General features: G+C 41.8%; 1 protein-coding gene across 12 annotated transcripts in view; it reads left to right on the top strand.

Annotated features, from left to right (window-relative positions):
• The window catches only part of Unc79 (unc-79 subunit of NALCN channel complex), a 242092-nt gene that overhangs the window by 157712 nt on the left and 56739 nt on the right, over positions 1-27641 (top strand). For 6 of the 12 annotated variants that reach the window (XM_075947625.1, XM_075947627.1, XM_075947619.1 and 3 more), the window contains 7 exons: positions 4517-4699; positions 5230-5392; positions 7989-8138; positions 8765-9985; positions 21255-21362; positions 24430-24546; positions 26976-27059. In XM_075947625.1, the coding sequence (XP_075803740.1) occupies positions 4517-4699; positions 5230-5392; positions 7989-8138; positions 8765-9985; positions 21255-21362; positions 24430-24546; positions 26976-27059 (2026 nt within the window). The remainder of the gene's footprint in view (positions 1-4516; positions 4700-5229; positions 5393-7988; positions 8139-8764; positions 9986-21254; positions 21363-24429; positions 24547-26975; positions 27060-27641) is intronic. The other 6 variants (XM_075947624.1, XM_075947622.1, XM_075947617.1 and 3 more) reach the window with 5 other exon arrangements.

The following is a 27641-nucleotide window of genomic DNA, read 5'->3' as shown; positions in this document are numbered from 1 at the left end:
TTAGGTTTTTTGGTTGGAAAATCTTTTCCCAACCCTTTACTCTGAGGTGATGTCTGTCTTTGAAATTGAGGTGTGTTTTTTGTATGCATCAGTTGGATGGATCCTGTTTTCTTATCCATTCTCTTAGCCTGTGTCTTTTTATAGGTGAATTGGGTCCATTGATATTAAGAGGTACTATTGACTGTGATTGTTAATTCTTGTTATTTTTTGTTTTTTTATGGTAGTGGTGGTAATGTGTGTGTCTCCCTTTGCGTTCGCTGGTGTGAGATCATCTATTGCTTGTGTTTTTGTGGATGTAGCCAGCTTTCTTGGGTTGGAGTTTTCCTTCTAGTACTTTTAGTGGGGCTGGATTTGTGGCTAAGTATTGTTTAAATCTAGTTTTGTCATGGACTATCTTGTTTTCTCCATCTATGGTGATTGAAACTTTTCCTTATTTCTCTATTAAGTTTCTGTCTGGCTGACCTGTCCATTGTCAGAATGCTGTGTTGAGGTATGCTGATGCTGGGTACAGTAGTCTGGGCTGGCACCTGTGGTCTCTTAATGTCTGCAAAACATCTGTCCAGGACTGTCTAGCTTTTAGAGTTTCCACTGAGGAGTTGGGTGTAATTCTGATAGGTTTACTGTTATATGCCACTTGGCCTTTTTCCTTTGTAGCTCTTAATGTTCTTTCTTTATTCTGTATATCTAGTGTTTTGATTATTATGTGGTAAAAGAATTTTTTTGGTCCAGCCTATTTTATGTTATAAAACTTCTTGTACCTTTATAGGCATGTCCTTCTTTTATATTGAGAAAGTTTTCTACGATTTTGTTGAATATGTTTTCTGAACCTTTGAGCTGAATTTCTTCTCCTACTTCTATTTCTAGTATTCTTAGGTTTGGTCTTTTCATGGTATCCCAGATTTACTAGTTGTTTTGTGCTAGGAATTTATTGGATTTAACATTTTCTTTCATGGATAAATTTGTTTCCTCCATCATATCTTCAACACCTGAGATTCTATCTTCCATCTCTTATATGGAAGAGTAGTTCCTTGTATGAAATCTGTAGTTCCTGTTCACTTCCCCAGATTTTCCATTTCCCTCGGTTTGTGCTTTCTTCTCTTTCTTTCTTTCTTTCTTTCTTTCTTTCTTTCTTTCTTTCTTTCTTTTTTATTTATTTATTTATTTTCGAGACAGGGTTTCTCCGTAGCTTTTGGTTCCTGTTCTGGAACTAGCTCTTGTAGACCAGGCTGGCTTCGAACTCAGAGAGATCCACCTGCCTCTGCCTCCCGAATGCTGGGATTAAAGGCTTGCGCCACCACCGCCCAGCTGGTTTGTGCTTTATTTATTGTCTCTATTTCAATTTTCAAGTCTTGAACTGTTGCCTTTACCTGTTTGATTGCTTTTTCTTGTTTTCTTTAAGGAGATTATTGATTTTTTTTTCCCAATTTTTTGTTTGTCTTTTCTTCAATTTCTTTTTTTTTCTTTTCTTTTTTATTGAGAAAAGGAAAAAAAAACAAGTTTCTGCCTCCTCCCAGCCTCCCATTTTCCTCCCCCTCCTCCCACCCTTCTCCCCCTCCCCCCACTCCTTTTCCCCTCCCTCTCCAGTCCAAAGAGCAGTCAGGGTTCCCTGCCCTGTGGTAAGTCCTAGGTCCTCCCCCCTCCGTCCATATCTAGGAAGGTGAACATCCAAACTGGCTAGGCTCCCACCAAGCCAGCACATTAAGTAGGATCAAAACCCCGTGCCATTGTCCTTGGCGTCTCATCAGCCCTCATTGTTCGCCATGTTCAGAGAGTCCAGTTTTATCCCATGCTTTTTCGGTAACAGTCCAGCTGGCCCTCGTGAGCTCCCAGTAGATCAGCTCCACTGTCTCAGTGGGTGGGTGCACCCCTCGTGGTCCCGACTTCTTTGCTCATGTTCTCCCTCCTTCTGCTCCTCGTTGGGACCTTGGGAGCTCAGTCCAGTGCTCCAGTGTGGGTCTCTGTCTCTATCTCCATCCATCACCAGATGAAGGTTCTATGATGATATGCAAGATATTCGTCAGTATTGCTCTAGGATAGGGTCATTTCAGGTTCCCTATCCTCAGCTGCCCAAGGAACTAACTGGGGACCTCAGCTTGGGCACCTGGGAGCCCCTCTAGGGTCAAGTCTCCTGCCCACCCTAAAGTGGCTCCCTTAACTAAGAATTGTGGTTCCGTGCTCCCCTATCCAACCTTCCTTTATCCCAATCCTCCTGTTTCCCCAAGTCCCCCCCCTCCTTCCCTTCTACCTTTTCTCTCCCCATCTCCTCTTACCCCCACCCCACCCCACCCCCAAGATCCCAATTTTCTCCCCGGCAATTTTGTCTACTTCCCTTAGTCAAGAGGATAACTATATGTTTTTCCTTGGGTTCACCTTCTTACTTAGCTTCTTTAGGTTCACCTATTGTAGACTCCGTGACCCTTATTTATGGCTAGAAACCAATAATGAGTGAGTACATCCCATGTTCATCTTTTTGGGTCTGGGATACCTCACTCAGTGTAGTGTTTTCTATTTCCATCCATTTGCATGCAAAATTCGAGAAGTCATTGTTTTTTACCGCAGCGTAGTATTCTAGTGTGTATATATTCCATACTTTCTTCATCCATTCTTCCATTGAAGGGCATCTAGGTTGTTTCCAGGTTCTGGCTATTACAAATAATACTGCTATGAACATAGTTGAACAAATGCTTTTGTCATATGATAGAGCATCTCTTGGGTATATTCCCAAGAGTGGTATTGCTGGGTCCAGGGGTAGGTTGTTCCTGAATTTCCTGAGAAACCGAAACACTGACTTCCACAGTGGTTGCACAAGATTGCATTCCCACCAGCAATGGATGAGGGTACCCCTTCCTCCACAGCCTCTCCAGCAAAGGCTATCCTTGGTGTTTTTGACTTTAGCCATTCTGACAGGTGTAAGATGATATCTCAAAGTTGTTTTGATTTGCATTTCCCTGATTGCTAAGGAGGTTGAGCATGACCTTAAGTGTCTTTTGGCCATTTGAACTTCTTCTGTTGAGAATTCTCTGTTCAGTTCAATGCCCCATTTTTTAATTGGGTTAATTAGCATTTTAAAGTCTAGTTTCTTGAGTTCTCTATATATTTTGGAGATCAGACCTTTGTCTGTTGCGGGATTGGTGAATATCTTCTCCCAGTCAGTTTGTTTGTAACTACACCGCATATTTTTTAAAGCTTTCCTTGACAACCTTTTTTACATTCATCTCTCTATCTTTGTGGGCCGTGTGAAGGTCAGAGAGCAACTTTCTAAGTTGGTTCTCTTGTGCTACCATGTGGTTTTCAAGGTTTGAACTCAGGTCATCAGGCTTGGCAGCAAGCACCTTCACTGAATGAGCCATCTCACTGGCCTGACACATTTTTTTTTTTGTAAAACTGTGTAACCGTGCATGGCAGTGCACACCTTTAATTCCAGCACGTAAGAGGCAGAGACATGTGGATCTCTGAGTTTGAGACACTAGCCAGGGCTACAGAGTGAGTTCCAGGGCCAGGGCTACACAGAGGAACCCTGTTTTGCAAAACAAGCAAACAAAAGAATTGTATATATAAAGTGGATAATATCGCACTATGCCTGTAGTCCCAGCCCTTAGAAGGCAAAAGTAGAAGGATAATGAACTGCAGGCTAGCTTGGTCTACATGAGAACTGTCTCCAAAAAATTAATTTTTTAATATACATGTTAATATAATGTTTATAAATATATAACATTATGTATACTGATATACATATAACTTTTAAAAACAAAATTAATAATTATAAAGTTTTTATCATAGGTATGAGAGTACATTATTGCCCATTTAAGTATACTTTTATACAAATAATGTTTTATTTATTTTACTTATTTTGCTTGTTTATACAGGATGTCACACTGTAACCCAGTATTCACTATATAGAACAGGCTGGCTTCACATTCCTTCTGTCTCAACCTTCTGAGTGCTGGAACTGCAGGTGTGAGCCACCATGCCTGGCACAAATAATATTTAATTAATGGCTGAATGAAGGAATAACTTTCAGTTTGGGGCATGTGCTGAATGCCTTTACCCATACATTTTGGAACACTTGAATGATTGTGTTCTTCAGATCCCCTTGGTTGCCATGATAAAAAGGATATATACTTTCTCCTACTTTTGAATTTTGCTAACTTTTTGTTCTAGAAGATTATACGGCTGTTTACCCCTGCCAGATGTGACCAGGCAATCTCATTTCTCTGTATGGTTAATGTTTTGTCTCCACCCAGACTAGCCTAGTCTTAGTTAGTTGTTATGATAGGTATTTTAATACATACAATTTTATTTTTAACACATAATGAAATAGATGATTAGGTAAAAACTATCAGTTTGTAAGTGTTAAAATTTATTGTGAGATTGGGCATTTCCCCTTTGTGTATACTGTCTGTTCATATTGATATTTTGTGAGGTGCCTCTGTGTGTTCTGTGATGGCTCAAATTTTTCCTTTTTCTTCTTAATATTTATAGTTTTCTTTCAGTTACTAATATTCTTCTATTTCAGGTTATGGACTATAACATTAACTTGGGCAAACACCTTCTCCCCCTCGTGGTCCAGGTGCTCAAATACTGCTCTTGTCCTCAACTACGGCATTATTTCCAACAGCCACCTCGCTGCTCCCTCTGGTCCTTAAAGCCTCACATCAGGCAGATGTGGTTGAAGGCCTTGCTCGTCATCCTTTACAAGGTGAGTGACTGTGCTCCCTCTGCTGGGATGGAAGGTCGTCGTAGACAGCACAAAGATGCTAGGAGGGTCCCTAGCGGATGAGGATTCCACGGGATGACAGTTAGACCTTCAGAAGAGATGCAATCCGTGTTGCGAGGTGAAGTTATGAGAATGGAAAAGAACAGGAAGGAATGCAGTACAGGGTTTCAAATGTTCTTTAAAACAACCAGTGATTTCTATGCTCAGAGTCTCATATTTTATGTAAGTCTTGACTATTTAGAAAACAAAGGTGATATTTAAAATTATATTTATAGGTAACGTTATCAGTGCTCTTTAAGGCATCCACTGGGATCTAGCCCATGCTGCTGCCAGTGGTTTGATGCACGGAGAGACCAGGACCCTGTAAAACAAGCTTATGATCAGAACCTGTGTTGTTACTTGTATGTGCGTTTTTTTCTAGTGCATGAGAAGTATAAGAAAACTACCCAGTAAGATCCCTGGGAAGATTTACCCTTTGGAATAACCACTTGTGTTTTCTCCCCTTTGCACAGTATCCATACCGAGACTGTGATGTCAGCAAGATCCTTCTGCACCTGATTCACATAACAGTCAATACACTCAATGCGCAATACCATAGCTGCAAGCCCCATGCCACGGCAGGACCTTTGTACAGTGACAACAGCAACATAAGCAGATACAGCGAGAAAGAAAAAGGTACTTCTCAAGACAGAATTCTGTCCTGAATTTAGCTGGGATACATGATGTGCTTCCAGACAGCAGTCTTTACATTGTCCAAGGAGGTAGAGGAGCACCCCCATACATTCTTTTTTGTCCTGGAACTAGCTCTTGTAGACCAGGCTGGCCTCAAACTCATAGAAATCTGTTTTCTTCTGCCTCCTGAGTACTGGGATTAAAGGTGTGCGCCACCACCACCCAGTGACCACCATATGTTCTAATGAAGCCAAAACCATCATTTCCTAGTTGGTTAATTTTTCAACTATCTCAGGAATGTTGTTGCTTTTACTTTTGTACTGAGTGTGCAGGAGAATCAGTTGGCATACTTCTGAAACTCAAAATAATAGTAATATTGGGGATGCTATTTTTCCCATCTGATTAATGGGCTATTATAACCTCCTATTACATGCCGGAAACATCTTGCCTTTGGGCCGTGACCTGTCTGGGTTGGTAGTCAGTGGCATCATCATTTGAGTGTCCCTCGTTTGCCCTTGAACTTCATGCTCACAGATTTTGAATTCAGTCTCAATTTTCTGAAGTGCCTTTCCCAAGCCTCATTATTCAGTATGAATGATTGAAGGCGGTGGAAATGAAGAGCCTTTTGTGTAGAAGTTTAAATTATTTTCAATGTTGATGGCTTTTTCATTGATAACTTTTCCTCAAAGGCAGCAGTAGAACGAAATACTAAATTGAGTGAAATTACAAGTAAAAGATGGAGAGCCAAGGTTTGTATCTTTGATAAATGTCACAGTATAACTAGAAATCAAAAATGGTGACATCATTGAATTGATCTTAGGAGAAAGCCAAGTGCCTTTTGACCCTGTAGTGTTAGATGGGTCTGAATTGGTAGGGTGACTGGAGGAAGGCACTGGGCTAGTGGCCAGTGATCCACTGTTTGTTACTCTGAGGACCATGGTGCTTGGCTGGCGTCAGATGACATGGAGGACCAGCTAACACTCTGGAACTGTTCAAATCCTTCTTGAAGAGTGTGGTGTTCATCAGCTTAGGTATCTGGAAATTTTCATAGACTCATTTAAGTTATGGTGTTTTCAGTGTGCTCAGTGTCTGGACAGGGCCAAGCCCAGATCACTTCCTAGGTAGAAGGGACAGCTCATGGTCCTCCCATCGCTATCATGCGACACAATACATTTTTTGGAGTTATTTCAAAATTATGAAATGCAAGTCACTATTGACATTTGCTTAGAAAATTAATTTTTAAAAGATTTTTTTAAAAAAAGAAAGAAGGTCATTTTGATGCATTTCCCCCAAAACATGGGAATTTGATAGGATGTCTTATCTTTGTGTATACTCACATGGCGGTTTGCATCCATTCTGATTGTTAATGTTTTTTATTTGAATCCAAAGATCGCTGTGGTGACATCAACTAATGTTTACTGCTTAGGATTCCATTAACCAATAGACTCTCACGCATCAGGATTATACTGGTCTTTAATCGTTAGGACTGACATTTTCCCAGACTCAAGAAATCTAGATTCACCATCATCATCATGGTGGGATGGCGTCCTGTCACCGCAGGGATCCATAAAGCCCAAACATTACAGTTGCAGGGATGCTCACCTCAGAGAGCAGGCAGTTTCATTTACTGTGCTGTGAAGTGCATTTCACGGGTCTCTATCACTGGTTACATGTGCCTTGTCCTTTCGAAAGGATGAGGGAGGAAACGTTGGGATGTAGTAAACTTGAGGTTTTGTAGCAGGATGGCTCTTTCTTCATTTATATGTTACTTGGATTGTTTTGACTCAAGAGCAGCCAAGTAGGCTGCTCAGAAGAAAGGACCTATAAGCAAGCTTAGTGGGCAATAAGCAATCATCTTGTCTGTGGAATCCAGGATGACAAGAGCCAAAGGTTTTTTCCCCCTTGGGATCCATAAAATCTATTACAGTTATGCAATAAATGTTTCAAAGAAGAGCCTTCTTACAATAGGAAGAAATGTGATTTTCTGTTTTATTTTTCCTTTGTTTACTCTTTCAGTCCATAATCATCCGTGGAGCTTCTGAGATGACCAGTGGCTTCTCTAAGCTTTTTCTGTGTGTTGTGTGTTTCATTACCAAATGTAGAGTACAGTATTTTGCATTCACGGAGCATAAGGTGCATGTACTGTTAGGCTGTGTCTATGCCAGTTCCCAGATCCCAAGAAGGCAAATGTATCTTAGAAGGATCAAACTCCACTCACATCAATGTCCTCCTTGTCAAATTAGCCTGAAAATCACAGGCAAGCTTGAGCAATGTCCAGACTCCTGGAGAGAGTTCTGGCATCTGCATGTCGTTTGGTTTTAAGTATAATGGGCACATTCCCCAGGGAAGGCTCTTTTGAACCACTGAGATGTTTCTCATAGTGCTGCCCGCTGTCATTCAGAAGGTGTTGGGGAGCTTTGTAACAGGTTGCTTGGTTCTGATCTGAATTATCTGGATGGAGTACAGACCCACAGCTAAATTCTGCTGTTGCTGAAACCACTTAGACCGCCCTAGAATGCTTTCACTGAATGCTTGTGTAGACACAGCCTAAGAGAGAGTAACCTCCTAAGTGTAATTTTGGCTTTCTCTCCCCAATTAGAAGAAGATAGTGTTTTTGATGAATCTGATATTCATGATACACCTACTGGACCCTGCAATAAAGAGTCTCAAACTTTTTTTGCAAGATTGAAAAGGATAGGCGGCAGCAAAATGGTGAAATACCAGCCGGTTGAAATGAATGTTCAGAGAAGTATGAATTTTTCCTCTTAGTAATTTTATGCAGAAATGTTGTACTCTACTGTTTGTTTGGGGTGAAATCTTAATTTTATTATGTTACCATATATTTTGATATTATTGATTTTTATATATATGTATGCACAAACAGTATATATATACACGCATTTATCTATATATATACGTGAGTTGACAGATATGTCATTAATGTCATGATTGTCTTCAAGGGCCATTGCTTGATTTAATTTGTTGCAAAATGTTTGCTTCTCTTTCACACGATTTGAATACACGTTCCTAGACTTACCTCAGCCAAAAACCAAAACAAAATAAACAAAACCAACCAGCAAAACCAAACAAAAAAAAATCCCTCTCTTATGTCTAATGACTATCAGAGCTGAGGAGCTACCTCCAAGCTTGATTTTTGGAAATCCAATCTTAAGCCACTACTTGGGTTTCTTTCATACCCAAGTTTCCCAATTCTTAAAATCAGAACGAATCTTACAAAAACATGGCCAGAAAATGTTTCCCTTCTGGTAGAGCTGGGATTGTAATTACAATTTGTGCCAATTGTGTACCCAAGTATGAGGGGAAAATGGTAAACTCTCAGAGGGACATAGTACTAGCTCTTTCTGTTTTGATCAGGTGAAATAGAACTGGCCGAATATAGAGAAACTGGTGCGTTACAAGACAGCGTTCTGCACTGTGTGAGAGAAGAAAGCATTCAGAAAAAAAAGCTGCGCTCTTTTAAACAAAAATCTCTTGATATAGGGAATGCAGACTCCCTCTTGTTTACATTAGATGAGCATCGTAGGAAGTCCTGCATAGATCGCTGTGACATAGATAAGCCTCCTGCCCAAGCTGCTTATATTGCACAACGGCAAAATGACCACCACGGACGCTCTAGACAGAATTCTGCTACGAGGCCGGACAGTACTGAAATCCCCAAGAATCCGGCGACTGAAGGTTTTCAAGAAACACGAAGGCCCGTGATACCAGAAGTTAGGTTGAACTGTATGGAGACGTTTGAAGTGAGAGTTGACTCCCCGGGAAAGCCCGCCCCTAAAGAGGATTTTGATCTCATAGATTTGTCCTCAGATTCAACGTCTGGACCAGAGAAACACTCTATACTCTCAACATCTGACAGTGACTCTCTTGTATTTGAGCCTCTCCCGCCTCTCAGAATAGTAGAAAGTGATGAAGAAGATGAGATGATGAACCAGGGGAATGATGGTTCCTCGGGTAAAAATGCTGCCTCCTCACCCTCCATCCCCAGCCAGCCCTCTGTCCTTAGCTTAAGCACGACTCCTCTTGTGCAGGTCAGTGTGGAGGACTGTTCCAAAGACTTTTCCTCTAAGGACTCAGGAAATCACCAGTCAGCGAGCAATGACGACTCGACCATCACAGCTCTGGACGAGCTCACCGACTCTGAAGAGCTGTCGAAGTCACAGGAGCTGAGAGAGTTTGCCTCTGGCAGTCCGCTAACACTAAAGCAGAAGCGAGACCACCTCCAGAAGTCACCTGCGGTCCCCGAGATGTCAGTGGACTACAACCCTGACCTTGGCACGGCTGGAGAGAAGGCAGGCCAGACACCCACATCAGGGGCCAAAACTGTGCTCCTCAAAGTTCCTGAAGATGCTGAGAGTCCAATAGAAAGCGAGAAGCCCAACTCAAGCACTGAGTCTGATACAGAACAGAACCCTGAAAGGAAGGCAGAGGAGGATGGGGCTGAGGAATCAGAGTTTAAGATTCAGATCGTCCCCAGACAGAGGAAACAAAGGAAGATTGCCGTCAGCGCTATCCAGAGAGAGTACCTCGACATCTCCTTCAACATTCTAGACAAACTGGGTGACCAGAAGGACCCAGGTAAGCCTGTCTCTCTTCTTTCGGACCTTCAGGTTTGTGCATCTTACTTGGTAGGGTTTTGACACAAACTATGCACCAAACTGGAAATCTTATAATGTCGGGGCTGACATTATAACCGCTTCTTAACCACTCAGAATCCATCCTGGTCACCACAGGGCACTGGATTCTGATATGGCTGTATTGACTCCATCAGTGTTTCGTGTTTGTTGTTTCTAGTTTTACCATCAATCTTTGACTGTTGTGGGCAATGGATAATTGATACCTAGGTATTTCAAAAGTAACTTTGGCTTTCCCTAAAGCAGCAGAAATAATTAATTTTGAATTATGTTTTTGCTTTCATTTTTTCCCCTCTCTTGTTATAATTTGCTTTTTGTTTCTGTGATTAAACACTGTCTGAAAACAACTTGGGGAGGAAAGGGCTTATTTCACTTTATACTTCCAGGTCACAATCCATCATTGGGGGAAGTCGGGGCAACAATTCAAGGTAGGCATCAGGAGGCAAGAACTGAAGCAGAGACCATGGAGAGGAGCTTACTAAATTACTGGCTTGCTTCCAGGCTTAGCTACCTTTCTTAAATAGCCCAGGCCTGCCTTCTTCTGGTTTGCAGTGCCCATAGTGGACTGAGTCCTCCTACAACAATTAGTAATTAGGGAAATGCCTATAGGCATGCCCACGGGCTAATCTGATGGAGGCAGTTCCTCCATTGGCATGTAATTGCCACTTCCTCTTCTTAGGTAGGTAATGTAAAGCTGCGACCAAAATCAGCCATCACACTCTGTTTATGTTAGTGAACTATGTAGTCCAAGTGCAGAGTAAATGAACTGTTGAATAATCATTTAGGGGTTAGGTAGATTGGTCAGCACAGTTTCCAGGTACAATCTGGACTCTGACCCACAGACGCCACCTGCTGCGTTTCCTGTCTTAAGTGTCACTTGCTGTGTTTTCTTTGAGGCACAATTTTTAGAAGATGTTGCATAAAAATTGGCCTTCTGTTGGTCACCTCACTCATGCCAAACAAGTCTCCTGTCACATTAACCCTGATGGAGGTGCTTCCTCCTCCTCATCTGAATCATGGCAGTGATTAAAGAACGTGAGAAAAACTACAATTATTTCAGTCTGCTTGGAAACCAGAGACCATTGAGAACTGGCAAAGACCGTGGAGGTGACCACGAGTCCAGCCTGTGAATTCTTAGGTCGTGCTCCTTCCCCAGGTGGCACAAGCTGGCCAAGGCAATGTTGGACCTTCTGCCTCATCCTAGTCCAGCTTCCCCCACTCTCCCACTCCAGAGAAACTGCTTAGAGAAATACCCAGACCCCTGCACTTCCCTGACATCTGTAGGGGTTTCTAGCTCTTTCCTAGCCATAGAACACAACAGTTTGCCTCAAAGACACTGAAAAATGCTGAGTGAGCGTTAGCATGTTCGGAGCCGGTCATGGTGTATCTGGGCAGGGTGGAGTCTTAGCTCATCAGGAAAGCTTAACCAACTAAGAAGGGTTTGAGGGAAACTTGGACATCTTTATCTTGTTTGGGACTGGGGAAATTGCTGCATTTGAGTGCAGGACAGAATTGATCCAGAAACTGTATATGATAGGAGGGTAAGAGACTAATGAGTTGTATATGATAGGCATTTATTATAAATAGGCTGTAATGTAACTCAAAGGATATATTAGTATATGTATACGTTTTAGCTTCTTCATTTTCCCATATATTTAATTGTTCCCCAAGATACCAGTGAAGAACTGGTTTTCTTTTTTGTAGTCATACATTTGATCCCAGAACAAGAGAAAAGTATATGAAGATGATTGTTTAACTTTTGATAATTACCCTGTCAGTTGGCTCTTTAGCCCTCCACTTCCCACAAACATACAGATCTTTCCCTACTGGGAGCAAGAAGGAGGAGGGGCCCGTACAATCAGTGTCTGGGTCAGGCTTTCTGCTTTTACTAGAGGGGAGTGAGAAAGGCCCAGACACGCCCTCTTCCGAATCCTCTCCACTGATATTCTCACTTGCTCATTGCCCAGAGGATAGGGCCACCTCTCTGCTGGCGTCAGTCACTGTGACAAGACCCACGCACTGCAGGCTGGGATGCTCTTCTTCTGTTTCACTAGACTGCTGTAAATTCTGAAAAATTCTCATGCTACCTCCCTCCACACCCTCAGAAATTCCTGGGTTCCTCTTAGCAAAACCCGTTGTCTGTCTTTCTCTGTCTAGCTCTTATTTCCATCACCTTCCTAACCTAATGGAAGCCTGGCACTTCCTGAGGATGCAGCTTCCAGAAAGCCCATGTGCCACTGGGCTGGGGGCACGGATTAGGGGCTGTTTACACACACCATGCCCCGAGGCCATAATTTCCTTATCTCTAAGACCCATGGTTCTGATTCTGCTGTTATCAGCCCATCACACACACAGTCCCATTGTTCATTAGTACTCCCTGACTCTTGGCCCCATCAGCACCCATGTTCTGTTCTGTTCTGTTCTTAATTCTTGCTGTTCCAGTAATATGTGTTAATGTCTTTTGAGGCCCAGGCGTCTCAGTTTCTCGAACTGGCCTTCTCCAGTACCTTTCCATCCTCGAGATTAACTCAGCCACTAATTGCTGTAATTGTATCACAGACTTATTACCAACAACCCCAGCCTTCCTGAGATTTCAATGATGTCCACTGTTCTTTGATTACCAGTTCTTCTCTTTCTCACAGGACTTATTGATCCTACTGTCCCTTAGTATCTCCCACTTCCTGTCTTTTCTCCTTCTCACCTTAAATTCAAGACTATCCTCTTGGGCGTCCTTTCCCAAACATTCTTGAGTGTATACATCCTTCGTGAAATCAAGCTCTCTGTGCACAAGCATATGCCCCAATCAGATGAATATGTCTAGATAAAAATGTGTAACGTAGGATATTTCATTTTAAACTCATGGTGACAACCCGTAACTGGGAAGTTACCCACCAATTATACAGTATTTTCCAGATCCACACTTCATTCTCCTACTTGGCTATTTCATAGTTGCTTTTCTCCTCAAATGTCAAGACCTCTTCCTGACTGACACGATCATAAGGAATTTTCTGCTTCATTTATACGCTTCCCAGCCACACCTGCCTTCTCCTCTGACATTTACATTCAACCACGTGGTTTCCTGCCAAGATCCCATTTCTCTTATCTACCCCAGGATACAAGAACATTCTCCACCCTCTGCCCTCCATGGTTTCTTTTAAAGAACTTCTGACTTGAGCGCACAGACACAATCTTATTCTGTTCTTTACTTAAAAATAAAAAGAGGCTCATAAAGGCAGTTTTGGTTTGCTTTCCGTTGCTGTGATAACAATACTATGACCCAAAGCTACTAAAGGAAGAAAGAGTTTATTCTGCCTCATGGTTCCAGAGGGTTAGAGTCCATCATGGTGGGGAAGGCATGGCATGGGAATGGCAGCAGGAAGCTGGCCGATCATATTTTATCTATAGTCAGCAATCAGAGAGAAAGGGCACAGGGCATGGAGCCAGGCTATAAAACCTCAAAGCCATAAGGACACACTTCCTCCATCAAGGCTCCACCCCACCCCAAACAGCACCACTGACTGGGGACCAAGTGATCAAATACATGAGCCAATGGGACATTTGTCAATCAAACCACCTCAGGCATTCAACAATTGCTCTCTCTCTCCAGTTTTCTTCTGGAATATTTTTCTTCCATTTTTCCCTACTACAACAACAAAACTGTATTTTTCAAAATCACCAAGGACCTTCACTGCTAAATCCAATGGTCACTGTTGAAGCTTCTCCTCTGGCATAGCTACAATATTTAACATAATTGATGACTTCTACTTAAAGTGGCTTTCCTTTTCTATTCGTTGATCACTAAGTCTCAGTCTCTCCTGTTGGTTCTTCCTCATTTCCCCAAGGGAGTGCATTCCTGCTCTTCTCCCCACCTCTGGGGACACCTACTTTCTTGGTGATCTTATCTACTGAGACAACTATTAGTACCCATTGCTGTACTAATGTCATGTCACAACAGTCACCAGCATACAGCAATACTTTTATCTGAGGGTCTTGGACATCTAAAGATGAACTAAGCTAGACCCAGCTTGGATGGGCAGCCAAGCTCTGTTTCTCTTGCTTGCCAACCTTCTATGTATTCTACAAAGTATAGGGATATTCTTATTGTTATATAGCCACAGAGAGCAAGATCAATTGTACAAACATTTATAAAAGATTAAGTAGTTTTGCTTCATGTTGTTGCAATAAGAAGATATTATGGCCAAAATCAACCTGGGAAAGGAAAGGGTTAATTTAGCTTATACTTCCAAGTCACAATTTATGACTGATGGAAGTTGGGACAGGAACTGAAGCAGAAACCACAGGGGAATGCTGCTTGTTGGCTTGCTCTCCCTCTGGTTCATGTTTGGCTAGCTTTCTCATACAGCCTAAACCAACCTGCCTAGGGATCTACTGCCATAGTGGTCTGGGTCCTTGTATATTAATTAGCATCCAAGAAAATGATCCACAGGCATGCCTATAAGTCACTCTGATCAAGGCAATTCTTCATTTGTGGTTCTCCCATCCTAGGCAGCACTAGGTTTAACTTGACTATAACATCTTACCTTGACTATAATGTCTTACCAGGACCATCATAAAATGCCTGTAAACACTTGTCAGGGAAAGAAAATTGCATGACTGAACCAAAACCAAGGGGAAATATGCATTCCTCCTAGTACAGGGATGTCAGAGTCACTCAGTGAAAGGGGCTTGCTCAGGGAGAATTGGGAACATGGAGTCTCATCTCTTGCATCGTACAGGACATAATCATGCTGTAAAATGGTCTCTTGCTGTTCTCAGAAATTAAACCTTAACTGAGCATCATTAGTTCCATCTGGCAACTATAATCTCCTCTAAGATGTAACATATACCACCACCTTCTTATGCCTACCATTTCTATAGTGACTTTTGGGTCAAGGATCAATACCTCCTATCTGGCAAACCCGCTATTGTCTCCTAACTCATTTCCCACTGCTTTCCTTCATGGCCTTCATTCCTCTCTATACAATAGGCAATGTGATCCTTTAGAATAGAATAGTGTCTCTTTTATTTTCCTGGCTTAAGTCCTTTCAGGGCCTTCCCACATCCCTTGTAGTAAAAATCTGAATTCCTCATAGGCCTCAAGATTTCTCTAGCATCCCTGTTCTCATGTCCTCTGTTGCAGGAGGCCGCTTGGTTGTTCCCAGCCACTTAGCCCCTAAATAATCACACAGAAACTGTATTATTTAAAACACTGCTTGGAACATTAGCTCTTGCTTCTTATTGGCTAACTCTTAAATTATTTTAACCCATTTATATTAATCTGTATATTGCCACGTCGCAGTGGCTCACTGGCAAAGATTCTAACCGGCTTCTGTCTGATTCTGCCTCCTTTCTCTCAGCATGCCATTTGGTTTTCCCTGCCTACCTAAGTTCTGCCCTATCAACAGGCCAAGGCAGTTTCTTTATTCATTAATGGTAATCACAACATACAGAGGGAAATCCCATATCACTTCCCCTTTCCTGTTTAAATAAAAAAGGAATGTTTTAACTTTAACATAGTAAAATTACATATAACAAACAGGTATCAAGTAAGAATTATTGTTACAATATTTATATCTACTTTACCTTTTATCATAACTAAGGAAAGCTATAATTATAACTAATTCTTCAACTCCATCAAAGACTCCAGAAATATATAATATTACCTAAATAAACAGAAAGTGCACTGTAAGCAACTTCCAAAACTCCAGAATTGATAGAGACTTCTCACTGCCTGGACAGTCATCCAAAGTTCTTCTGTACTGTTGGGGCATCTATCTTCAGCCTACAGGCCCATAGTATCCAACAAACTTTTCCATGAAGCAGGAAATTTCAAAGACAGTTCCACCTATATTGGCAGTTGTCCTGCAGAATGTCTAGCAGACTCTTTCATGAAGCAGGAACCCTACAGGACCATCTCACCTTTAAGCAAGTTCAGCAGTCATTTCTCTGTGGGTTTTGCATGTCCAGTCTATTAAGCAGGCCAGGAAAGAGCAGTTTCTTGCCCAAATGGCTAACAAACTCTGTAAGAAGCCTCTTCAATGCCCATCATCCTCTTGAAGTAGATTGGTGCTGCCAGGAGCAGATGTATCTCATTGTTATGAAAAGTCCTAAGTTCTTAAAACATCTTAAATGTCATATTCTGTAGTCTTTGAAAGATTTGAAGAATGCCTATCCATCTGAAATACATTTCTATATATCTAGAAAATCTAACTAACATGACTGCACACTTGACTATTATAGATGATTATCTATTAACCTATATTTCTTAATTATACATTACATTTTTAAATGAGCTGCACAATCACAGTACCTTAATCAAGAGCAGAAATATACATAGAACAAAATTGATCTTAAATTTGTATCAATAAACCAAGATCCATACCAATGCAAATCTCTATAGCATATCCCTTCTTAATTGTAAACAAACATTTATAGACAATATTTGGGAATATGGGCATAGATCTGTCTAAACTTCTTTCTGCTGTTTATTGGGAGAAGTAATTTTTGAGAGGTGTTCAAGGCAAACTTTCAGGGGGTTTTGGTCCATCAAACCACATTAATCTGGAAGGATTCCACAGGTTCTCATACTCTGTGGAAACAAAGGAAAAACCTCTTTTCCAAAGCAACATATCCTTAGACCCAAATTCTAAAGTCAAGATACTTTTATAATATACTTTAGAAGTCCATACAATGAAATGTCTCTCTGTACTTAGCTCCTTCACAGTCAAAAAATTCAAAAAAACACAATAGTATACATAATCCAGACTCTCTGCGAATTTTCCATTGTCATGTGGTTTATTATTCTTTCTCTATTACTTTTTAATATTTATTTTATTATCTTTACTCCTTTAATCTATTACTGTCTGTACTCTTTTATATTACATTTACTGTCTCTTTACTCTTTTTCTTCTCTCTCCCAAGCCCGTGTACATTTTCTTTTAAACATTGTGTCTCGTTTAGAGGTCTTTTATGTCTGAATCTGTCCTGTTGTGCATCTGTAATTTGTTACTGTCCAGAAGCACTTGTTAAAATGCTAAACTTTTCTTATGAACTTAAGGTACACCATTACTAGGTCAAATATGGCCTCGCCTGCTTGCTCCGCCAGTCCAACATGGTGGAAGAGGTCCGTTCACCGCTTCTGAAAGCCATGCATATTGCCCCAGTTCCCAGTATGTAGCCGGTCTATGTCGAGCCACTGCCTCTGCAAGTTGTGCACACCACCCCAGTTCCCAGTATGCAGCGGGTCTATGTCGAGCCAATAAGCAGTTGTAGCACTCTGCTCACAAAACTCACTTAAATGCTTGATAGCCAGACCTCGTCTGAGTTTGCGCTGGCTGCACAGTTCAGAAAGCCAGCATTTCAAAACCATGCCTTATTTTTCTGCTTTGGCTGAATCAGGAAAACCTCTGTTAAAGGAGCTATGCCTCTGCTTGCTTCTAGCAAACAAAGCCCGTCCAAGAAAATGATGCTACCAAACCATGTTTAACTCTGTTCTTTTGTGTCTAGGATTCCTTTTTAAGTGCTCTCGGGTTTTACGCAAATTTAGTCAACCACTTTGGTTCCAATTTGTTGGAGGGAAGGGACCACTTGTTGGTTCCCAGCTGCTTAGCCCCGAAATAATCACACAGAAACTATATTATTTAAACACTGTTTGGCCCATTAGCTCTAGCTTCTTATTGGCTAACTTTTATATCTTAATTTAATTAATTAATCTGTGTATCACCATGAGGCTGTGGCTTTCTGGATAAAGTTCTGTCCAGCTCCAGTGGGGCTTCATGACTTCTCTCTGACTCTGCCTCCTTTCTCCCAGCATGCCATTTAGTTCTGCCCTATCAACTTCTTAAAGGCAATTTCTTTATTCATTAATGGTAATCACAGCATATAGAAGGAAATCCCACATCAGTCCTCTCCCTTCATTTTTATTGCTTTCTCCACAAACTCCACATGGCCACACTGGCCTCTTGCCATTTCTTGGCTACCCCCTACGCTCTCTTAGCTTAGGGTCTCAACCTGCTGTTCTCCAAGGCTTAAGTGCCCCAATACTTGCTTGATGTACTTTCTCATCTGCTCTCACCAATGAGGCCTGCCCTGAGCTTAGCCACGCAAATCCCCCAGCTGGCATCTGCTTCTCTTTCCTGTCTCTACTGTTACCTCAACATAGAAAAATTTATTCACTTTTACACATGTCTCCCCCTATCAAATGAAATCAAAGTTCTGTGATGCAGTGTAGGGCAGAGGCTGCTCCTTTGTTCCCGGCTGCCCAGACCTGAAATAAACACACAAAAACTATATTAATTGCAATACTGTTTGACCAATAGCTTAAGCATATTTCTAGCTAGCTCTTACATCTTAAATTAACCCATTTCTGTTATTTAATATTTTACCATGAGGCTTGTGGCTTGCTGGCAAGGTTCCTGTGTGTTTGTGTCCTGTGGTGGCTACATGATGTCTCACTGACTCCGCCTTCTTTCTCCCAGCATCCAGTTTACATTTCCCGCCTAGCTCCACTCTGCCCTATCACAGGCCAAAGCAGTTTCTTTATTCATTAACCAACAAAAGCAACACATATACAGAAGGACTTCCTACATCAATGCAGTATTTTTGTTTTGCTTGTTTTCTGATTATATCCAAAGAGACTAAGAGAGCACTGGTACATGTGACTAGATGGGAGTCACTGACTCTTCTGCACATGACTCTAGAAAACTGAGAGCAGATGTGTTGAAAATAAGTGTACAGCTCTTTTCAAATGCTTGCTTTAAATTGTATATAGATGAGAAGCTTCAAAAAATGATTGAGAACTAAGGAAAGATGGCCTAGTCTAAAGGATTTGTGCAGACTAGGACATCAATAGCTGTCATCCAGTACTGTTTCTTAAAGGTTAAAAGTACAGCAAAGACTCAGGGCACACACCCAAAACCTAAAAAGTCACAATGAACTTCCAGTGGATTCTTGAAGATTAATTTCATTTTCCTCATTTCATATTATTGGCGGACCACAATCCATGGCTGTAGCACACAGAGAAGGCAGGCCAATAGGGCAAGAGAGGCACTTATGTAACCTTTCTCATTTTGCACTATAGAAAAACAATACCTAACATTTTTATCTTGGTGACCAAAGTGACTTCAAATGGTTACTCACTGTCAGGAGTGTTTGGGAAACTGTATGGCAATTAATGCTGTTTTGTTACCATAAAGTTACTGGGGGGAGGTGCTGGAGCAGTGGCTCAGCAGTGAGAGTGTGTACTGCTCATAGAGAGGACCTGAGTGTGGATCCCAGCTCTTGGGACTCCAGCACCAGCCAGGGGATCCAGTACCCTCTCCTGACCTCTGGAGGTACCTGTACACACACACGCATGCACACACGCATGCATGCACACATCAAATAAAGAAATCTACAGAAAGAAAACCCAAAGTTCTTAGTGGTGATTTGACTCAGTTGACAAACTGCATGTCAAGCAGGCATGAGGAATGAGTTTGGATAACTAGCAGCTGTGCATGCGTCAAGAAAGTCAGTGCACTGCCCGTGGCCCTACTGTTTGGGGGTCAGGGCAGTGTGGGGCATAGACAGACAGATCCCTGCAACTCATTAGTCAGCCAGCTTTGTGAATCTACGAGTTTCAGGTTCAGTGAGAGAAAACATGTAGAGAGTGAGCAAGGAATACTCAGCATCAAACTCCGGCACACCTACACACATCCTCGTGAACATGTACATACAGAACACACACAAAGTTATTAATATGGCAACCATATCTATGTATAAGAAAAGCCTCTAAAACTGAAAAGTCAATGTTCCAAAGCCATTTCCCCGAAACTTTGTCCCAGTCTCTGTTCTGGGACCTTTTGTATCTGATGCCTTAACAGGTTTGATGACATCTAGTGTTGGAGACGCAGACATTAATTATAAAATATAGATTGTTCTGTGGCAAGAAGCAGTTGGCATTATGAAAAAGATGAGATGGTACATTTTGAGTTTAAGAGCTTGAAGCCACTTAATATGGCTGCCTCTCACTCACAGCACGGTGCAGTCATGGAAACCCACATTGGCAACTCCGAGCCAGCCAGAGGCTCAGTGTGTTCTTAACCCAGTGCTGCTGTAGAGAATTGTAGGTTCGACATGAAAACCCTCTCAGAAATGTTGAGGTTACTGTGCAGTCATCTCGAATGCCGTAGAAGGGCTTACTTCCCAGTGTTGATAGATTAGTGAGACAATATTATATGCATAAAATGCATCACATTGAAAAGGACATTTATAAAATAGAAGTAAACAAAACAGAGGTCGTGCAGTGGTTCTCAACCTGTGAGTCACAATCCCTTTGTGTGTATCAGACATCCTGCATATCAGATATTTACGTTACCATTCATAACAGAAGCAAATTATGGTTATGAACTATCAACAAAATAATGTTTTCTTTTTCTTTATTCTCCTTTCATATATTACATCGCAGCTGTAGTTTCTCTTCCCTTCTCTCCTCCCAGTCTCTCTTCCTCACCTCTCCTGTGCCCCATATCCACTCCTCTTCTGCAATGAAATAATTTTATGGTTGGGAATCACCATAACCTAAGGAACTGTATTAAACGGTTACAGCATTAGGAAGGTTGAGAACCACTGTTCTAGAGAAACTGAGAGTCTCATTTAGGACAATTTATTTCTTAGCAGAAACAGGTCCTGCTCTTAAATTGCTTCCAGCGTAGTAACTCTTATAGGCAAATAAGTAACAATCTTACAGTGCAATAAGTTTGGGAAAATTTTAAGGTCAATTGCTCCATAAGAGGGTCACCTGACCCAGTGTTTTGAAGGGAAACAACATCCTGGAAGCCTCTTTAGATGTGAAATCTACTGAAAATTGAGATGTAAATGAAGAATAGGAAACATTCAGACAAAAGCTGAGATAGGTGAATGGGATATTGACCTCTTGGTAGGTATTAAATGAAAAGCAACAAATACAGAACAACGAAGTTCCTGGTTCAGAATTAGCACCATGGATGTTTTGAGCGTTAGCTTTGCATCTATGCAAGCTTCATTCTCCTAGGGACATAGCAGCACGTGCAGAAAGTGATGTAGAATGTATGTAATCCCTCTAAGGTAATCGCTAGAGGCAGAAAGTGCCGAAAGATTTGAACGGGCATGGTAGATAAGAGGGGGAAAGACCCGGGAAGGCTCTTCAATAACTTTCCACCACTGTCCTTAACTTTAAACAGTATTTCCATTTGTAGATCCGTCTGCTAAAGGACTTTCAACATTGGAAATGCCACGGGAATCTTCATCTGCCCCTACATTAGAAGCAGGTGCCCCCGAAACAGGCAGCCACTCGTCAATATCAAGTAAGTGTTTCTCAGTGACGGTTTCTGTGTGTGTCACTTTGGGGACATGGTCTATACACATTGCTTTCCATTTTGCTAGCCCTCCTACTTAAAAAAAATGCTGCCTTAGCTTCCTCAGTGACACAGTGTTGTGTGTTCTGTGAAACTCGTGAGGGTAGATGGCCTGCTCTAGCCCATACAGCAAACATTGGATTAATCATATGGGCATGGATTGTCCAAGAACCCTAATTTATTAAAGAAGAAATATAAAATTTCATCATTCAACAAAGTAAACATCACTACTAACCTGAGCATAGAACACAGAGCTCATGAGACACAGGCAAAGCTTTGATCATGACAGAATCTTCCTTGGGACTCATTGGTTTCATCTGAGTCACCTTCCATCCTGAACACAGCTTTGTCTGAGTTATCCAAGATAAATGTCTCAGGACCCAATAGGCACAACTAAATCTGCTCTTTTTAGGCTGAAAAATAAAAATGTCCCAAAACTTCCCCCTGCTATTGGGTGCTAGGTTTTGACCATGAGAAACGTGAGTTCCATTGCTGTACTATCAAGGTGTTTGCTCAGCTCAGTGGTGTCAGGAGATGCTCAGCAAAGGACATTCTTGGGAGGAATCAGTGACCCAGACAGAAGTGTACTTTCTGGAGCTCTTTCTCTCACCTCTGATAAATTTGTGTTCCATATGCTGCCTGAAGGGTTAGTGAGTCTTCGTGGACCATCTGTTGAAAGGCAGATGCTTTGAAAAGCCAGATAGCCAGATATAGATCTTAATGTAAATGCTGGTCTGGTTGTATGGAAAGGAATCATTGTCACCATTTATCCCTTTGTGCATTCTTTCATTCATTATTCATTCATTATTCCATGGGTATCTGGTGGGGGCCAGGCATTGTGCTTGTTATTGGGGATCACAAGTGAATAAATAGGATCCCCATTTCCTCAGGGAGGAATTAGTACAGTCTTAATGGTGGTCCTAGATATCATTTATTTGATTTTCCTCCTGTATTTATTTGATATCTCCACCATGACAAATGGGTCATACACAGCATGACCGAGATCCACTCCTTACATGAGCACTGCATGGCGGACAAAGGAGAAAGGCTAAATGGCTGGCCTAATGTCACAGAGCCACCAAGTGATGGGGGTCGAAGCAAGTCAATATTATTTTTAGTGGTTACACAGTCTCTGAATAATTCTAAATCAATTGTAAGACTGTAAATTTTTAAGAAATACTTTCTAAGCAACAGATATTTTTGCCTTTGGTTGCAAAATAGAATGGCTAGTTCTAAAGCTAAATATTTTATTTATTTTTTATCATGAAGAACATGTGATAACTTGACAAATCGCAATTGATCATTTTCTCTTCTTTATTTGTATGAGTCACCTTTAAAAACAAAAAGACTCTGCATTCCCCCTTAGAACTCTACGTAGCATGATTTAAAATGGCCAGAATGGTTAAATGGCTCTAATTCCATTGTGTCAAGGGGGTCAGGATCTCCTAGTCATAACTGAGCTAGGACTTTGGGGGAGAGGTTAGCACATTAGTCTCTATCTTTCCTGCCCTTGTCATGAAAAGCATTCATCATAGAATTTGGTGGTGTGCTCTTGGAGGCAAATGCCAGAAACCTCATCCACTGGGGTTTTTGCTCTTAGGAATTCTGCAGTCTTTAGAATCAGTTGAGAGACTGGGAATGTAGTTCATTGGTAGAGCCCTTGCCTGGCTTGCAGGGGCTCTGGGTTCCATCCCCAGTACTGCAAACCAAAACAAACCTAAGAACTGGGAGATTATGTGAACACTCGAAGTCTCATATCCTCAGCTGAGTCTGAAAGATGCCACTTATTTTTTTAATACTTTCAGATTCTCTTAAGCTGGATGCAGAGTTCAGTCAGAAGGCGCTTGCCTAACATGTGCAAGGCGCTGGGTTCAAAACCCTGAATATTTCTGCTTTTGAAATTTTTTAAAGCTTTACTTTTGAAGTGAGTTGCAAACTTATAAAGTTTGCCAATCAATAAACCATTCATTTGCTGTTCAGTTGGTTAGCTGTTTCCACAAATTTAGTGAATATGGGCTCCAAGACACACGAATCCCATCACATCCCTTTCTTGCTCAAGTTGCCAGTTGATTGTTTTGTACCTAAACCTGCTGTGACCACCATAAGTCAAAGAGCATGCTGACTACACCAGAAACGATGTTATAAATGGTCTCACTGCATGCCTGCTGCTGCCTCGTCTATACATAGCATGTATAGATGCTGCAACATCTATACATAGCATTCAGAGTTGTCCAGGGCTGTTTAGTGGACAGCCTGGTCTCTGTATTCCTTCCTAGGGTGTGCAGTTCATGAACTTTGGCTTCTAAATTTGCCCTTTCAAGTGAGTTGGGCAGGTGAACCCAAGTTGTCAGCATCTGGGGACTTGGGGGTCGGGCCTACGGCCATCTTGTTGAGGTTGAGTGCTCACATTGGGCTGGTGCTTAGGCACTGAGTGTCTCACAGGGGAAACAGGAGCAAAGGCGAGGGTGGCTTTCTAAGTTAGCACACAACTGGCAGTGTGCTTTTTATTCTCTGGTTTGGAAGAGCTTACAACTTTTTGTTGCTGAGAATGTTGTTGTTGAAGAACAAAAACATTACCATTGTTTTCTCAATTTTCCAAATAGTAGACAGGGGGCTCAAACAGCTTGGAAACAGTACAGACTTTTAAATAAATGTTTTGGCTTATATCAATTGCTTTTGATTAGATTCAAGGTAGCACTGTTTGTTTTAAATCCTTTTTAGAATGTGGCAGAGCACATAAGTAGTAAAAAAAAACACAAATAAACACATTGCATTCACTGGTAACCGAGTAAATATGTATAGTTGATAGATCAATGCCAAGGAGCGCTACTATTGCCTGTACCACAGAGACGCTGGGAACAATGAAAGGCTTAAGTTTTTCACTTGATTAGAAGTAATCAAAAATTACTAATAACTAAGAAAGAATCAATTAAGATCTGTGTGGATGTATAGAGCCTGTGTGTGCGATGGGAAACGTATTACCCCCAGTAATCATCTCCTAATTTCCTTCGTATAGCTCAGTATAGGCAGATGAAAAGGGGATCTCTGGGAGTTGTGACAATGAGCCAGTTAATGAAGCGACAGCTGGAGCATCAGTCTAGCGCCCCCCATAACATCAGCAACTGGGACACTGGTGGGTCAAGCCTTTTCTTCTTGTTTGCTCTCAGACTAGCTAATGCCACTTTCTCTCTGTCCACTTCTTGTGTGCTTTGTTTAAAATAGGTGTGTTTTTTAAATACCTGGAAGTAATTAACACATATCCAGATTTTCTAAGTGCTCTAGAACATTGCAGCCTACATCTAGGCTGATCCCCACCTAGGCTCGTCTCTGTTTAGACTGGTCTCCGTTTAGAAAAGCCCAATACTTTATTCCTTTAAGATCCAGATTTCAGGTTTCAGATTATCTGCCTGAGGAAGAGGGGTGGAGCTATGATCTCATGGTACAAAGTTTTAAAAGGTTAGTGATGATTTGATGACAAATGGCAGGTTTGGGAATGAGTTGTGTATTTTAGCCCGCAGGGTCACCAGGTGGCGGCCACACACCCTCACGTGCATAAGCCAGAACTGCGCCTTACCTGTCGTACAGTAAAAACTGACTGCGGTGGCACACCTATCTTAAATATGCCTGCTTTTCATTTCCTGAACCTTAAAACGTCTTCTACATTTGCCGCCTTCTCAGCTCTCTGCACCGCAGTGATCCCCTTTTAAGTGCCTGTCTTTCCTTAGTCTTTTCTTCTTAATTTAAATGGGTCATTTGAGGCACAAGATTATAAACATAAAAGCACCTTGAAGTGTGCATACACCATGCAAATATAAGGGCTGATTACTGCAACATGCTGCGGGAGTGCATTTTAGTATCCTGCTTATTATTTTCTGGCTTCAATTGTGAGATGATTTTTAATTTCTTCATTATGATGCGGAATCACAGCGTGCCTACAACCAAAATGTTGGGCTGTTTTTTAAATTGTATGTATATGTCTTCCTATTAACCTTTGTTGTTCTTCAAGAAGAGATCCACATACCACACTCAACCCCGTGTAACAGACAACCTCAGTCTCCTGGACTGAGAAGAGCATTTGGCATGTCAAAGGCTTGGTGTTTTCATTCACTGGCATGCAGGAGTGAGCCATGAGAAGCCAAGAGGCAACAAACAGGAGAGAGAGGGGAGAGACGCTGGCTAGCCATCCCCAAGGATGTATTTGGTTTTAACATGGTCTGCCCTCTTTGTACCATCGAGGACTGTGCCTCCCTCTTGAGAGAGGAAACTGTGTAGCCAGAGAAGCACAGTTCAGTTCCATCTTTGATACTAAATGCTCGGGTAGACTTGGCGGCCCTGAAAGTCATTTCACTGTGCTGTTGTAGCTCAGTGTTTGGCTCAGCCTCAGCTGTTGTAGATTCTGACTACAGCAACAACCCACTTTGACTAAGTAGAGTTAAATGTAACTTGACCTCAGTTTCTGACCTGCACTTGAAGCTACAGAACCCTCCGTGATGCCAAATAGCCCATGTAGCCACATTTTTCACGTTTCAACCTGGCTTAGTGGTTCTTGTCTTCTTGACTTCACACTTGAGTCCATGTTGTCCAGATTTCTTTCACTGGAGCTTGCTGGGGCTTATTTTTTCATTTTCCACCCTCCAATTGGTTCACTTATCTCTGAGTCCCTTAGTAAAATCTTTATCTCATTATTCTCAAGTTTTTAAATTTTTTATTTGCTTTGGACACCATCTTTCTTTGTTACCCGGGCTGGCCATGGACCTCTGGGCTCAGGTGATCTTTTTGCCTCAGCCTCCTACAGTTGAGTCTATGTTGCACCTGGCTTCATTATTCTCATGCTTATTACCTGAGCCCAGCAGAAGAGTCTCTGAATGCATAGTATGACGTTAGGTGACATGTCACTTTGAACCACGTGTGTTGTTTCATTGGCTCTCAAGTTTCCACCAAGAACAGCTGTGGTCATATAGCTATTCTGAGAAAGACAGCTTAAGCCAGGTTGTGATGAATCGCCTCAGCATGTGCCTGCTCATTCATAGACAGTCTGCCTCTTTCCCAGCATGCACCTCTTCTGTGTGAATGGATATTCCCTAAGTGCCACTTCGTTCCTGCTCTTTATACTTGTTCTCCATCCTTCAGCCAAATCCCTGCCATCTTCTCTACCTGGTCCATGTGGTTCCTGTGTGAACTGTCTGGCCATTACCCCGGAGTATCATTGTTGTGTTTGTTGACCTGCGTAAAACATTCTTCCATGGCCCATGGCATTGGCCCTTCATTTCATATCTGGAGACACAGGATTTGAGCTCCTTTGAAACAGAGTGGGACTACAACTTAAAAAATAGTTTTAAATCCTCTACCATTTCAGATGTAGTTTATTTAACTGAGTGACAGGTTTGTAACAAAGCTTGAATAATACTACCTATCCCCAGATTTAGTCTTTTTGTGTTAATAAAGTAACCAGGACAAAGATGGTCTCATGCAATGGTTGGCTGCATTGTTTGTGCTTTGACTGTGCTGTTACTTATATTAAACTGACCACACTGAAGACTGAAATGCCCTCTTTATCCACAGAACAGGTACAGCCCGGGAAACGCCAATGTAACGTGCCAATGTGCCTAAACCCCGACCTGGAGGGACAGCCGCTGAGAACAAGAGGTTGGTGGGGTTCCAGGGTCTCAGACTGTAGACCTGAAGGACCATGTGTCCCTCACGGATCCACACAGCAGGTGCAGAACATCTTCAACAGCTCCACATATTTTCCACCTGCAAAACGCCTCCAGGACTGGGGAAGGCGTGACAACTCATCCCTGACCATGACCGACAAAGGCTCTGCCATAGAGTGTCTTTCTAAAGCTTGGGGCCACACGAGACAATTCTAGAGTCTCTCACCTCACACTTTGGACATTTGAAAACAACTGCCCATTTCTAATGCCCCTGTTTCAAGACCAGGCATCCCTGGGCTCTTCAGCCTTCCTCCCGAGATGTATCAGTTTTCCATGTCATCCCATATTTTCCTGAGCAGAGTTCAGATTGTCCTTACTTTTTTCTAGAATGTTGGGGCTGTGGGTGAGCAGCTTCTTTCCCAGCTGTCTTGAACTGTATGTATGGAAAACACACACTTTATTCTGGCTGTGGGAGCAAAATGAGCATACATCTGCACTGTCATTGGACTTTTTTCTTTTCCAAATTCATTGCACACATTTAACTACATATTTAGGTAATCCTTATCTTTGTTAT

Source organism: Microtus pennsylvanicus, chromosome 14 (assembly GCF_037038515.1).
Source record: "Microtus pennsylvanicus isolate mMicPen1 chromosome 14, mMicPen1.hap1, whole genome shotgun sequence".
NCBI lineage: Eukaryota > Metazoa > Chordata > Mammalia > Rodentia > Cricetidae > Microtus > Microtus pennsylvanicus.
This window is presented reverse-complemented; position numbering and strand designations above follow the sequence as displayed.